Source organism: Beta vulgaris, chromosome 4 (assembly GCF_026745355.1).
Source record: "Beta vulgaris subsp. vulgaris cultivar EL10 chromosome 4, EL10.2, whole genome shotgun sequence".
NCBI lineage: Eukaryota > Viridiplantae > Streptophyta > Magnoliopsida > Caryophyllales > Amaranthaceae > Beta > Beta vulgaris.
The window spans coordinates 65,840,428-65,856,017 of NC_079205.1; the positions used below are offsets into that span (position 1 = coordinate 65,840,428).

Below are 15,590 nucleotides of genomic sequence, written 5' to 3' on the forward strand. Positions count from 1 at the left end.
TAATAAAAGCATACTTGGTTATCATGATTCATGATACAATTCCACTAGATAGTAATATGGCCTTCTAGATAATGGACTTACAGGGTGCAGGGTTGGGCTGCCCCAGTCAGAACAAGACTATGAAGTAGAAAATAGTATAACGGGTCATCAAATAAACCCGATAACGGGTCGGATGACAACTTGCAGTTTCATCAGAGTAAAATGGCGGAAAATCGAAGAATTATCCATTGCTGTAGCATCAAAGGTACAAGTAACTCACTTATTCTATACATCAAATTAATTGAAATTCAATCTACTTTAATTCCGAATCACTATTTTGTGATTAGAACAATTTTAAAAGTTAATTAGGTTCATATATTCATATGAAGATGATTGTTTTTCGTTTTGATTGATTGTTTTGATTCATATTTATAGATATTTGAGATGAATCACTGAATTTGCAGTCACAAATTGGAAATTTAGTGCTGTAAATCTGCCATAAGGTGATTGTGCTTCTTTTTGTTCTTTAATTTGAATTCTTTAGCAATTTCTATTCTTGTTCATCGTTCAAATGACCTACATTTGCTTTTGATTTAAAGGATTTTCCAACCATTGTTGTGATTTTCGATCTTTATCTAATATATGATGCTTAATTGGTTTATTTTTCGCGATGTTAGGATATTATGGTGCATATTATAAGTTCTCTTAATCATGTTCTTCACAATCACAACTGCCGATCATAGGGAGCTACGGCCTACGAGTATGAGTGTCTTTAGTAGGGAAAGCTACAGCGTTTTTCAGATAAGTATGAAATTGGATAAAGTATTAAGAATTTGGGTTATAAATGGATTGATTTTGGTGTGAAATTACAGATGGATGTGTATTGGATGACGAGGAAGTAACTGTAGAAGTTAGGATTTCTGTAGTTATAGGAAGGCACATTATTGTAAGTAGCAGGCAAGTGTTGCGTTTTACGTTCAAGGATCAATTGGAAAAGTCGATATGGCATCATTGGGGTTTGGGGGCAAGGCTGCGTAGCGATGTTACTTAATTCGATGTACAAGAATGTGTACGAGAATGCAATTTGCTACCTAGTTGGATTTACATCACTAGTTCAGTTAAATCAGCGTACAGACATTTACTAATTTTCCCCTTTTGGGATCGTAATTCATGGGGGTTTTCGTGAATCAGGCAACAATTTTTTTTTGGTTAGATTTAACAAGGGTAATCTTGATGTCGATTGTATTAAAACTTTGAAATAGGCAGATGTTGATGTGGTTAATCAACAATGTTGATTGTGCTTTCATGTTTATCTAGAGATAGGTGGATCATGCATTTGTAATGTAATTACTTGTAGAGGTGAATGTAATCAAGATCACTAGTATAGTAAATTAATAATGGTTGATTAACTCTAAATGTAGATTTACATACTGTATTATGGTCTAGAATTGTCCATTCAACTTGCTTGGGAAATGGATTGTATGAGTTTGTTGATTCAAAACACGGTCTGTAGATATATGACCGCTCAAGTCTAAAGTAGTCGTTAAATTTTTTTTCCTCTAGGCTTTAGCATCGGGAGCTTATGAAATGTCTAATGGGGCATACCGGCATAGCATTAATCTCTCTGGCTACTCTGAGTTTGCAGCTAAAATGATTTTATTGTTTTGTTTCGTTTGGTCTTAGTTTCATTATTTCTTTCATCATTTTTGTGTCTGTAATTAGTCTAGTAGATCCTGTCTACCATCAGGTTGAGAAGGTTAAAATGTAGAGTGTTAGTTTTGTCTGTGCTACTTCTTTATTTTGACAGACTCTCTAGACACCAGTATGCACAAAATGTCAATCATCTATTTATCCATTTTGTGAAAGATGGCTTAAAGGCAGATGTCTTTAGAAATTCTGTCCGTTGCTCCCTGCAGGCTGCAGCTATAGTTTTTATCTTTATTTTTGTTTTCCATTAACCTTGCGTTGTTTCTTTTGTCAATGTTGATGTTTGGGTGCTAGCTTACAAATTGAGTATCATGATCAGTAAACCTTATGTAGAATTGAGTTCAGTCTCTACCATTCCATATTTGCATTCCACTAGGTGCATATATGTTCTATAGGCAGAAATCTTTCATTTTCAGCTGTAGTATTAATTCTCTTGCTGTTCACTAGTAGTTTTTGTTCCAAAATCTGATAAAATCTTGAATTATACGCAACGCTTTCAAACCATCACACACTATTGCACACTTATACATTACCTACCATTTCATGCTACTTTTTGGGATTATACTATATAGGAGGCTTAAACTTTAATGATCAATGATCTGGAAGGATTTTGAATCCAGTATTTTGTTACAAGTTACAACCTTTTGGACCTTGTCCACTTAATCAGGCACTATGTTACTCCTTTGACACAAACTTTGGCGTGACACACAGGGAGCGTTGTTTGTCGCCACCAGTTCGAAATGGAAAATACTATTTACAGAACATGTTCAGTAGAAAACAAGATAGACTGGCAGTACCCGCTCCAACATGAATTACAAAATTACTGTCCTTTGTTCTCTACAGAACATATTCGAGATCGGTTTATCCTGTCAAGCAGCTCGGTAACTATGATTGACAGCCACGTGCTTGCTGTACAGTGAGTCGGTGACTAGTAAAAGGCTATGCCGATGATATGGTCCAGTCAATGTCCTTTACTGTACATATCCGCAGGCTGGCAACTGCAGGAAAAGGTAAGACGTTCATCAATTCTTGTACTCAAGAACATTGTTGCCAGTTTTTGCTCTAGCTATTTTTTTATGGGGGTGATATAATGCTGAAATCTAGTAAGCTGGTAATAGAATTAAATTGGTGCTAGTGTTACTCCAGCTATTATGAAAATGAATGGGTGGGAAAATCATTCATGATTGGCACATGATGACAACTACTTATTTAATGAAAGGTTTCCAACTGTTAGCGCCACCTTCCCCTCCCAGCATTCAATATAAACAACCCCAGACCCCTTGTTTAATGTGGAATAGTCATATATGGTGACAAACAACTTTCACCTAGAAGATTTAGGTGAAATAGGATTTGCATAATACCTATTTATAGATGATAGGGCATGCAGGCTGTAAATGGAGGTTTCTGAAATACTTCAGAAAAATGCATGTACCAGATATACTCTCAGAACTAGATAGTTAAATCTGTTTAAGTTTTTTCTTATGTGCTTGAATTTAAGGGGGAAAGGAAGTTTTGTATTATATCTATAATGTATTACCTCCGGTCTTTATTAGTTTACCCGTATTCTTTTTTGGGATGTCCCTTATTAATAATAGTTTCTCTTTACTTCTATGTCCCACAACATTGAGTCTCCTAAAACTTTGTGCAAAAGAAACTGGTAAACTAATTAGTAACGTTTTGGGTTCACTTAGTGGCCTTGCTTGGCATATTTTATTATATTGGTTGAATAAAGGGCTTTCAAGGTAATTGAACACATCTTGTTTTTTTTTTTTTTTTTTTTTTCCAATTTGACCGCATATAAGAAGATGGCAAAATAAGTGTCTAATTGAGACCAATGTATAAGTCCTGGACGTTTTAGAATACCATAAATTATTGTAGTGATATTTGAGTGTGAGAATTTGGAAAATGGTTCCTTGGAAATTGATAAGCATTGATGTCCTTAAGTGGACATTGCATTGTCAAATAAGGGTATCATAGACATGGTAGTTCTTGTTTTCCATTGAACGGTTCTCTAAGTTGTCTTTTTATGTAAACTTCCTGTATTAGCTCATGAATCTATTGACATGTTCAAGTTTAGCAATTTTGTTGATAATAGCGATGTAGCTCAGTGGACATTGACAAGTATGCAATAGAATCATCAGTGGAATGGAATCTTAGCCAGTTTAGAAAAAGATTGAGTACACAATAGACATAGGTGGCCAAGGATTAGGAAAGCAATAAGAATTAGCATGGATGGAACTTTTTTTGGTTTGAGGAATTGATGTCAATATGATAGGGACTTGCTGGATTAGATTTTGTTTTTGTTTTTTTGTCTAATAAGATTCAGAACATTCATGGGTACTAACTTACTGTTAGGGATGCTTATCGAGTGAGGTCACGACTTGTGCTTAACTCGACTCATTAAGGTATCATGTCGAGCTATTCCTTATCGAGCTTGTAATTTTCTAGCCCGACTCGAATTATTAAGGCTTTGAGTTTAGTTTGAGTTGCTTGTGACTTGTGAGCAGGTATACTTGATTGGTTCCCCTAAATCGTCGCAATAAAGTTTCCTCTATAATTTTATTAATCTATTACCTTATGTATTTAATGTAAAGCTTTTAATTTTAGTAGTCATTTATAAAATAAATTACAAATAATTAGTTTAATATTTTATCCGAAAAGTAGTCGATATTTAAAATGTATATAATGATTAAAAAATTATCGAGCAACTCACGAGCTTATTAATTCGAGTTTAAGCTTGCTCAACTCGACTCATTATTGTATCGATTTGATCATTGATCAAGTTGACCGAGTCAAGTTCAAGTTGCTCGACTCAATCATCACCCTAGCTTACAACATTACAAGTCCAATATATGTCAAGTTCTTTTTTTATATTACAGAGTACTATTAGTATTATTATTTATTTATTTATTTATTTATTTATTTATTTATTTATTATTATTATTATTATTATTATTATTATTATTATTATTATTATTATTATTGTTATTATTGTTATTATTGTTATTATTGTTATTATTGTTATTGTTGTTATTGTTATTATTGTTATTATTATTATTAATGAATCTTGTTTTACAGCAGAATGCAGAAACTCCATCACGGGTTACCTGGACAAACATCTTTTCTATTATTGACTTATACTTCTAAGTTATAACTTCCCTGACAGAGCTATCTTTTCACTGTTTTCTACGTTAATTATCTTTCTGCTATGTTACAAACAGTTGTGCATATATACAAGACGGTAATTCCTACTGTATTGTTCTATCTATAATAAACTGTGGTTGTTTTCTGAGTACCGATCTACACTGATAAAAAAATTATACTTTTAGAGTTTTAGTGAGCTGAACATATAAAACTTCCCGATTTATTTGAATATGGCTAATTGGCTATGCATCTTTACTCACTTCTCAAGTTCTCATAAAGGTTTCTAGTCAATTTGGCCCATTATTCTAAGATTTTGGAGTTATGTCACTTCGACACCTTTATCTATATCAACCTGTGTTGTGTCGTTTCCATCACTTGGATACTTCATTTCGTGGCCGACTTTGACACGCGGACACCCGAATCTGAGTTGGCACATTATCATAGTTAGGGACTAGGGAGTATTATAACAAATCTTTCACCAATACAGTTGTAGCTTAAGTAAGCTAGGAGTATGAGCTTTGAGTCCTTTGACCTTCTTTCCCTTAATTTTTTTGTTTTGTTGTTCTTGTCTCGAATGCTGATTTCACAGTGTTTCCTTACATCAAATATCAAAAGGTTTTGATTTGAAAGTAAAGGAGAAATATGTCTAACAACAAATGATAGTGGTTAGATTACAGATAATATTGATTACTGCTGAGAATATGGTTCCTCCTTTACTCCTTATAAGACCCATTACCTACCCCTCCCTCCGCTTCTCACAGATAATGCTACCAATCATTATGAATTGACAATGGGTGTTTGGTCAATTGGGTGGTGTGGCTGGTTCATTTTAGTGTGAGTCCCCATTTAATATTATAAATTCCTTGCTGTGGAGTGTGGATCATACTTATTGAAGTACTTGATAGCATACTCTGTGTAACTGTTAAACATAATAAAATACATAAAACAGGATGGGGGAGACCGAACTGTCTTCTTCAGATGTTAAATTTCATGTTTGTGTCATGTTGGATAGCCACACTAGTAATTTCCCAGTCACATTTATCGAGGTATCAGTGATCCTTATCTTGTATGCCCCCTTGAAGACTCATAAATCATGAATAGGTGATTTTTTTTGGGGTTATAGAATTGGAAATGATTTCCCAGTTTGTTTGATATGGATTATGGAGGAGTTGGGTAGAAATTTAAGTGAGATACTTTTTCATGTTTGGTGTTGGAAAAACATCGGATGTAGAATTTGCTTAATTCAACTTATATTGTCTTATTTTATCGGAACTTATCTTATCTTATCATATCTTATTCTTTTTTGAAATAAGTTAAGATAAGTTGAACACAACAAAACCTTAGTAGCTAAAGAAGGAAAGTGGAAGAGAAATCCTTCTTATAGGATGCGCCATCCCTTCTTTTCCTCTCAATGTAGGAGGAATTGCGTAAATGATCAATAAATGGTTCACTCCACACTTTGTTGGCCTCTTGTAAAGAAGCAAAAACATGCTTAAGGCATGCCTGGACGGCATGCTGAAGCCAAGACGTTGGAAGTCGAGCACTTTCATTAGGCTAAGCGAAGAGTTTTTAGAGGCGACAGGGTTCAAAATCAAAACATTTATAGAATAGGCGAAGTGTTAAAGAGACACAAAAGGCACACATCGAACAAACTATTTTACTCCATTTTTTCGATTTACTGTAGCTCACGATCATGCCTGTGCTTTGTGCCTAGGCTCTTGAATTCTTATCACATTAGTACACCTTGAGCTTTTCTAAACCCTGTTCTCACTAGATTTTTTTTTATATAATTAGCTAAATAAACATTAGATTTCATTAAATTCCTTGTATTGTACAAAATGCAGGAAAACGAAGTTCCTGAATTCTTCCTCTTCATTTCTTTCCTTTGGCTATAATAAAACCAAACACACTGTCAGTAATTTAGTTTCACACAATTGTTTGTACTCTCATTAGTGGGACTATGGGAGTGTGAAAACAAACTAAAGACGTGCTAAAGTCACTATTGCGCCATGAGTTTTAGTGATTAGAATCTTTTTCTCTTTCCTCACTATTTAGTTGAAACTTTGCTACATTTAATTGTATGGACAAAAAAACTTTCTATAGGGTTTAGCTTTTTATCATTTGTTCCCTCTGTCTCTCTACTGTTGCCATCTGTCATTAACACACTTGGTTCACCTTTTTCCCATACTTCTAAAGCACCAAACTGCATTATAAACCCACTCACAAAAGCTGAAGGGTGTCTCAACTCTGAAACTTTTTGTTCTGTTTTCTTTTTATCTGCTTCTTTTTTCTCATATAGATTCATAATATGGCAAGAACATACAGTAAAGTGAGTTTTTTATCCATTCTAATTCTGGTTCTTGTAACTCTTTGTAGTTGTGACATAAACAAGGATAAGGAAGAGTGTGCAAACCAATTAGTTGGGCTTGCAACTTGTCTCCCTTATGTTGGTGGGCAAGCTAAGGCTCCAACTCAAGACTGTTGCACTGGTCTTAAACAAGTGATCAAGGCCAGCAAGAAATGTGTGTGTATCTTGATCAAAGATCGCGACGATCCTAGCCTTGGCTTGAAGATCAACGCTACTTTAGGTCTTACCCTTCCTCAGGCATGTCATTTGCCTGCTAGTGACAATGTTGATCAATGTCCAGGTACACCTCTAAATTTTGGTTATAGCATGTTTCTTTCATATGTTTTCTTCAATCTTTATTGGAAAAATTGACAGAAATAATCCCAACTATGACAGTTCCGCTCAAAATAATCCCAATTTTGGGGTTATTCTGGAATAATCCAAACTATTTGGGGTACCTTCCCAAAATAATCCAAACTTTTATATTTCTTCCCTTCAACGATCTCTTTTGGGTCTATTGTATATAGGATAATTTGAGAAAATACTCCCAATCGTTTGCATTATTCTAGAATAACTCATAGTTGGGATTATTTTGAGCGGAACGGTGATAGTTTCTCGTCAATTTTTCTATCTTTATTTACTTGGACTTCAGTGCAGCCCTGTGAAGCACGGAAACTAGGACTCAGAATTTTCTTCGTTTCTGAAACTGTTTCCATGCTAATGAAGCTCATAAGTCATAAATGGCAGTGCAATTTATATATATTTGTATCCGAGCCCATCTTAACGTAAAGAAAATTATCCAGTCCTATGTGTATTTGATATAATCTTCAGTTTAATAGTGGTTAAGTGCTTGTTTGGTTCGAGCCATGGAATGGGAAGGGATAGGGGAGTGCTAATGAAAAGTTGTTACCTTTATTTGGTATTTGGTTAAAGTTATAGAATGGAAAGGAAATGGTAATCCTTACTACCAAGTGACGATAATAAATTGAAGAGGGGTTTAGCTAAACAAGAAGAAAATGAGTAGGTAATCGATTATGTTTCTTGGAGCTCAAAAATTGTTGAATTAAACATGCTCTAAATGTAGTTTTTAGCTAACTAATACCCAGTACTGCTAAGATTAGCTACTTTAATTGACAACATTACCCGAGTTCATATAGCACTTGATGCTTCGCTTGTAGAACTAAATTGCCTTATTTGATGCTAGCTTATTGTGTTGGTTTCAGCCCTTCTGCATTTGCCACCCAACTCTCCAGATGCTAAGATGTTCACTGATCTTGCTAAGCGTGCTGCTGCAGTCAACAGTAGTGCTCCAACTTCAAGTGGTAAGTTTAGTCAATCTTGATTTTATTCTCTTCTTCTTCCTTTTTTTTTTCTTTTGAAGAAAACATCTTAACCCAGAAATAGCATCAAGGAAGAACAAATTATTTATGTCATATGTTTCTGTTTTATTCTGCTAATCTAATTTAAGAAATGAACTTGTATTTGGGAAAGGTTTTTGATTTCTTTTGCTTCATACTTCCTTCGTTTAGAAATAGTTACACCATTTGCATAGTGTTTACTATTCACATCTTACACTTTAATTATTTTTGTTGATTTATATTTTAAGAAAAACATAGTCATATGAGATCTTGTTAGATTCGTCTCAATATTTTTTTTTTAATATTAACTTTTTATAATTTTTTTCGTATTGATAATTGAAGATATTAACGTTTGAAACCATATATTGACAAGTATGAAAACATGAAACGGTGCAACTATTTTTAAAAAGCGGAAGTATATCTAAATACTACTACATAGGTTAGGAGAACTTGAGTTCATCAAGTTAATATAATGATCTTATTTGCAGCTAATTCAACAAGTGCTGGTGGAGCGAGCGCCAAGGAAAAGAGTGATAGTACAACGGGAAAAAGACAATTGTTAGCTCAAATGTTATGTGGAATCTTGCTTTTGTGTTTTGTGTCACACCTTGACTTTTAACATCATTCAGGACATATATTATGCTCATTATGTTGTGGTTAGTGGTTACAGATCATTAAGAATTAAAATGTATTTTCACCTTTCTCATTTTTTACTCTAAGAGGACTGAAATGATACTTATATTTCTAATGCGATCTGAATAATATTATTATTATTTTTCAGTTGTAGGATACACAAGTCTAATTTTGAAGATATGTTGGAAGTAAATTGTATTTCGCACTTTTTGGTCATACTTCATATGTCTTGGTAGGTAGGTGCTGGAAAATTTTATTTTTTTCCGTGGTGCGTTCTTTTCACCTTGTTAAAAAAAAAGGAAAGCGCACTTTAAGACCAGAGATAAGAGCCAGTCGAGGTAAAACAATATTATATATGGATAAAATCATATGCGAGTATGTGACTGAGTATCGATTAGCTTGGAGCTTGGGGTAGCTCTAGGTGCGTTTGTTTCGTTCCCATCATCTCGTTTTCCTTATACATTAAATATTAATGTCATCTATTGATCCAATTAATTTTCCTTACATGATATGGTGACCAATGTAGTCAGATTTGCATAAATGAAGCCTTTGCTTTTGCATAGCCAATGCTGCACGGATAGTTACAAATTGTATAGTTATCAATTTGGTTAGATTCAGTTAATGAAGGTTTTGCTTTAGCAATAAGCAATGTTAGAATGATGTGGATGTTTCGTGATGATTCTTAACACTTAATTAGATAAATGTTGTTATAGTTAAATGTCTTTGAAATTATTCTACTTGTATGTATATCGGTTACATGGGTTGTTGGTTGTGGATGCTTTCGGATGGTGAGTTGGTCTTTTATTTTCAAAACTCTTAATGTCATTTTTTTGGATGAAATAAGGAAAATTCTCACATAAAACCAAACATAATATTAAAGTTATTACAATTCGAGATGTACACATTCATGCAAAAATTAAGAGGGAAAGGGAATATCCTAGTTACATTCATGCCAATCATCTAGTCTTCTTGCCTCTTTGACAAGCTTGTCCGCAAGTTGATTCTTCACGCACTCTTGACACATGGATGATCCTATCCTAAGCTTGTTGAACTCCTTGCACAGCTCCCTGCATTGAATAATAACATTGGTACACAAAGTAAGATCTTCGGGGTCCTCTTTGAGTAGTTGAGTTGCCCGCAAACTATCCTTAATTAGTGTTTGATAGAGCTGGAAGTGGGATGAAACCTGCAAAATGAGTAAGCCCTTAGAGTGTAAGTAATGTTGAGATATATATAAAAAAAAAAGTATACTTGAATGGATACATGATTCATTTATTCTTATCTTTTTATAGGTAAGAGAGAACTATCAATGTTGCATGAGAGAAGATCCAACCTAGATTCAATTGGGTATATAAGTATACTGAGAGGTTATTTTCAGTAGTGGGCTAGTGGCACTTACTTTCCCAAAGCATGAAGAGGTAGTTGGTCGTTAAGACATTTAATTTATTGATAGAAGATCTACTCTTATTAAGTATATATTGGTGCATTTAAATCTATGCAATTGTGATAAGAATAACCTTAAGTTTTTGCCACAAACTTCCAAAATAATCCCAAGTTTGATATGGACATATGGTGTTCCATGTATAATTCCCTCACTTTTCCGTAACTTTTTTGAGTTCATAATATAAAAAAGTTAAAAATCCTTTATATAAATATTTTTTTTTCCTTTCTAACTGTACCTTCCATCTCTTCCACCACCAAATCTATCGCATCGGCTGAAAATATTTATGAGTATGTGATTTTAATTTAACAAAAATGATAACACTGTCAATCTTTAGTTCATTCATGTGATAACATATAAAAATTGAGATTATTCTGAGATAGGTTGGATATGACTCGACGAGAGAATCCTAAACATGGTGCACTACATGTGCGTACAATGGCCTACAAGTCATGTTGGTAGAAAGTTAAACTAAAATGAGTCGCATATGGTGCATGAACAGTGCACCAACTGCATGGGCTGCCATGCAATGTTAACTGACTTATTTTCGATCTTGGCGACTACTTGCTTGTTTGCTTTACAATCAGGCCCGGTCCTGATTTTTTTGGGGGCCCTAGGCAAAATAATAGATTGGGGCCCTTCAAAAAATGTAATTTATAACATAACAAAATAGCAACATTTGATATTAGTTCAATTAAATAAATCTATTGTTCAAGCGAATGTAATTTTACAAATAAATTTACCAAAAAAAAATTATTCAAACAACTTGTTGTGATTTAATTAACTCTTCAACAAGTTTTCTCTTTGTCCTTTTTTTTCACTTCTAGATAATTTTTTTTTTAACAACATTACAATTTGCACATAAAATAAATCAAACACAGAACAATCAGAGCATACTTTACAGAGAATTGAGATGCAATGACAATACTTGAACAAGTGAAGTGCTAATAATAAATCTGGCAGCACTTCTGGACCCCAGCCCCAGTTATAATCGGCAAACGGCAACCTAGGTCCCATTATTCAGCAACAACAAGATTGAATACGAGATAGACTCCGGCAGGCGGGCGGCGGCAGCCGCGGTAAAAGGACCACCTCTGACCGTCAGGCGAATCACAGTCGACAAAAAAATTCCGGCGAACCCCAACAAAACACTAGACAGTTTCCAATCACAGTCGAAGAAAAAATTCCCAAAACCTTTACTTATATTCTTAAATTCAAAATATCTTAATAACTTCACCTTATTGAAACTAATTATGATGATTATTGCATTATACCAAACCAATTCTTCCCCATTTATATTGTAGAAAAAAAATTCTCGTTGTCATATTTAAGGGAAAGCTAACAGTTTTTTTTTTGGGGAAATATGGAAAATTTCAATGAGTTTGATGGAGGTTAGAGAAAATTTTGGGAATTAGGAAAAGATTTTAATTTGGAAAGAGAGTGAGAGAGAAGAAGTGAAGAATTGAAGAACACGAGGAGTCGCGTTCACTGAGTTTTTCAATTAGCGTCTCTTCACGTGTGCGATTTTTTTTTTCTTTTACTAGTTTTATTTTGAGAATTGGGCCCCTTTTAGCCTTGGGCCCTTGGCCTTTGCCCCTTCAAACACCCCTCAGGGCCGGCCCTGTTTACTATCCCCTTGCGTATATAAACCTTATTGGTTATCGCATTATGTAAGAGTTTGGGAGCACTTCAAGAGAGAGAATAGAGAGATATATTAGGGTTTGTGAGAAGAAAGTTCCTCCTTGTTCAAACATTGTGTTTGGTGAGAGAATTATTAGTGAGAGATTAATTTGTCTAATCCTCTTGTAAACACTAACTATTCTTCACTATAATGTAATGTCGTTGTTTGGATGAGTTTTATAATCTCGAAGAATAGTTCAATTACTTAGAAGTGCTCCCAAACTCTTACTAATAATTGCTAAATTGTACTCTTTTTAGTTGCATTAATATCATGCATTTATGCTCCTATCTTGAAAAATGTATAAGAACTTGCACATTTTCAACGGCTAATTATATTGGCAAGCTAAGTAGCAGATAATTGTTAGCTGGTAGCTGATTGTATTAGCGAATAGCTAATAGCTAATTATATTAGCTGTTTGTATAAAGGTGTTTGGTAAATAGCTGATAGCTGATTGGTACATAATTGTATAATATGACTAATAATGACATGTGTATAATATATTGTTGTACTTCTTGTTTATTAATGTAATGTTCAACAACTTTAGGACATAAAATGTAATTGGTCGAAACCTCTAATGTCAAAAAGCTCTTTCTCCTAACTTTTTAAGAAAGGACTTTTTAGGTCCAATCAGCTAATTGAAATCTCTATGTATCAAACACTCAAATTAGAGATTTGACTAGTAAAATCCTCTAATATGAATTCTTTTTTCTTTTTTTTTTTGAAAATAATATGAATTCAAACTTATGATTTTGCCCCAAACCTCTCTTTATCAAATAAGGATTAACTCTAAAACAATTCATGCGTTTCCAACCCTAAGCCTCCCCTCTACTTTTCTCTCTCTAAAACCCTAGCCTCCCTTACCCCTTCTTCACCAATTAGGGGGCTGCCATGGATGTTTTCATCCATGGTAAGCCCCTTTTTCCCTTTTATTTTCAGTTTTTAGTTCATTTTCTTGTTTTGTTCAATAAATTAGTATCTCTTTATGAGATTTTCTCAAACCCTTTTATGGGGTTTTTAGTTTCTGTTTTGGAAATCTCCTTCTCCCATATGGGAGTTGTGAGTATGGTTCTTTTGTTTTTAGGTATGAGAAATTATTCTCATTGGTTGAAGTTCGAGATTCAACATGAAGAATTAGGGTTTCACAACTTCTGTAAAATTATGGAAGACTATTGGAGTACGTTCATCCCAAAATTTCCGCATCTGTAGATCGTATGCCGAACCAGAGCGAACTCACAGATTGCATTGCTTCAGATGAAGATTTTTATTAAGGCAAAATTAAGTCAAATCTGCGATGTTTACATTTCTAGGGTGATATGTATTTCTATTAGAATTTTATGTTTTTCAGAAATGACTTGTAAGTATCGTTTGGCGAAATATTAATGAAGTCCCTTTTCTTTCTTTAAATAAGGATTAACTCTTATGACATCAATACTTGACATTTACGCAAGTGTTTTTTTCCCCCACACAAGCTTCATCTATCATAAATAATTTTGAAAAAATATAACCTAAACTATAAGGTCATAAAGTGTCCTAACAAGAACAACCAAGACATAGTGAGCAATCAATACGCTTACATTATGTATGAGACATATTAAATTCAACATACAAACACAAAGAGTCGAAAGCTCTTCTTTATTGGACCCCTTGATTGTTGTGACGACTTTCTTTGCACCTGTTAAGCTTGCTGCTTGTCAATAGGGATGGGCATAGGTCCAGGACCCTATCCGGACCCTGTTGGACCCGACCCTAATTTAAGGGTCTGGGTCCAACTTTTTTAGACCCTAAGGGTCAGGGTCCGGGTCTGGGTCCAAGTGAAAATTTTAGGGTCCGGGTCCGGGTCTTAAAATTTTGGACCCAGACCCGACCCTTAGACCCTAAACTTATTTAATATATACATTTCAACTTTTTTAAAATAAAATAAACTGATTTTCTAAAAGACTAAAATCTAAACTAAAACACCAAAACACCCATTCTGAATTCTTATGTAAGTTGAGTTTGTTTCGTTTTTTTCAGTTTGTATGTTTGTGTTTTTGTTTCTTTTTTTTTCAGTTTATATGTTTGTGAATTGTGTTTGTTTCGGGTTTTTTTTTCAGTTTATATGTTTGTGAATTGTGTTTGTTTCGGGTTTTTTTTTCAGTTTATAAGTTTGTGTTTATATCGTTTTTTTCCATTTATATGTTTGTGTTTGTTTCATGCGAATTCTTATGTTTGTTTCATGCGATTTTTTATATTTGCTTCATGCGAATTTCAAATGATTATTGATATTAATAATGCTGAAAATTTGGCAAGAAAAAGAATTTAGGTCTGGACCCTCCAGACCCTCTAGACCCGCCAGACCCTAAGGGTCTGGGTCAGGGTCCAATTTTTTCAGACCCTTAGGGTCTGGGTCTGCCAAAAATTTTAGGATCCGGGTCTAGGGTCCAGCTTGACCCGACCCAGACCCGACCCTTGCCCCACCCTACTTGTCAAAGTCATTTAAAGGGATACCACTATAGATGATTAAGCGCAAGTGTTACTCAATATAAGTGATGCTTACTTGCTATTTAATTAAAGAAGTCTTTTTTTAGGCCATGGAAACGATCAAAATTGAAAACTTACTATTGGCGAATAATCATGATTAAGGGACATCGGATTAACCACTTTAGGAAAATAGAGAAATGAAATAACAAATTATCCCTTAACCAAACTACCAAAAGGAGAGCAAGCGTGGTAAACTAGGATTTGAATCTCATAGCATTTATTCACATATTGCACTCCAAAATTTCAAGAGATTAGAAAAATATGCTAAATTACATATTTCTTCTATTTTCATTTAATTATATCTAAAAAACTTGAAATATTTGTCCGTACACACTTTTGACTATTAGTATCTATAATTATATTTTATGTAAATAAATTGATATCCCTTCAAAAAAAAAAAATGTAAATAAATTGATATCATAAAATTACATATCGAAATAAGATTCCACATAATATATTATTGGATTAATGTCAATATATTTTGAAAATATCAAATTTTTTCAAAGATATTAAAAATTAAATTATTAAATCGGCATGTATAAACGTCGACATTTTGTACGTATTTAGAAATGGAGAAAGTAAAAAAAATACTATTAACTTGATTCAAAATTCAATTCCACTAATATGACTATGTGATGCCAAATTTTACCAAAATAACAATAGGGCTTTTCCTTGTTATGTCCGTTGTTGGACCTAAAGTATAAAGTACCTAGCACGTGTTTTGTTAGAGGAAAAGAACAACACACTCACAGTAGTTTGGCCCAGCCTGCTTAAACAGAG

At 33.8% G+C, this 15,590-nt stretch overlaps 1 protein-coding gene across 3 annotated transcripts; it reads left to right on the top strand.

The window, feature by feature from the left end:
• The first annotated feature begins 112 nt into the window (after positions 1-112).
• Positions 113-9,315, top strand: LOC104889875 (non-specific lipid transfer protein GPI-anchored 14). Of its 3 annotated transcripts, none has more exons than XM_048643849.2 (6): positions 113-244; positions 415-482; positions 2,398-2,696; positions 4,765-7,478; positions 8,401-8,499; positions 9,024-9,315. In XM_048643849.2, the coding sequence occupies exons 4-6, from the start codon at positions 7,139-7,141 to the stop codon at positions 9,152-9,154; spliced, it is 570 nt and encodes a 189-aa protein (XP_048499806.1). In that variant the 5' UTR covers positions 113-244; positions 415-482; positions 2,398-2,696; positions 4,765-7,138; the 3' UTR covers positions 9,155-9,315. The 3 variants fall into 3 exon arrangements, with proteins under 3 accessions (XP_048499806.1, XP_048499807.1, XP_010673513.1); XM_048643850.2 differs by having other exon boundaries at positions 4,768-7,478; XM_010675211.4 differs by lacking the exon at positions 415-482 and having other exon boundaries at positions 122-244.
• Positions 9,316-15,590: the final 6,275 nt, after the last annotated feature.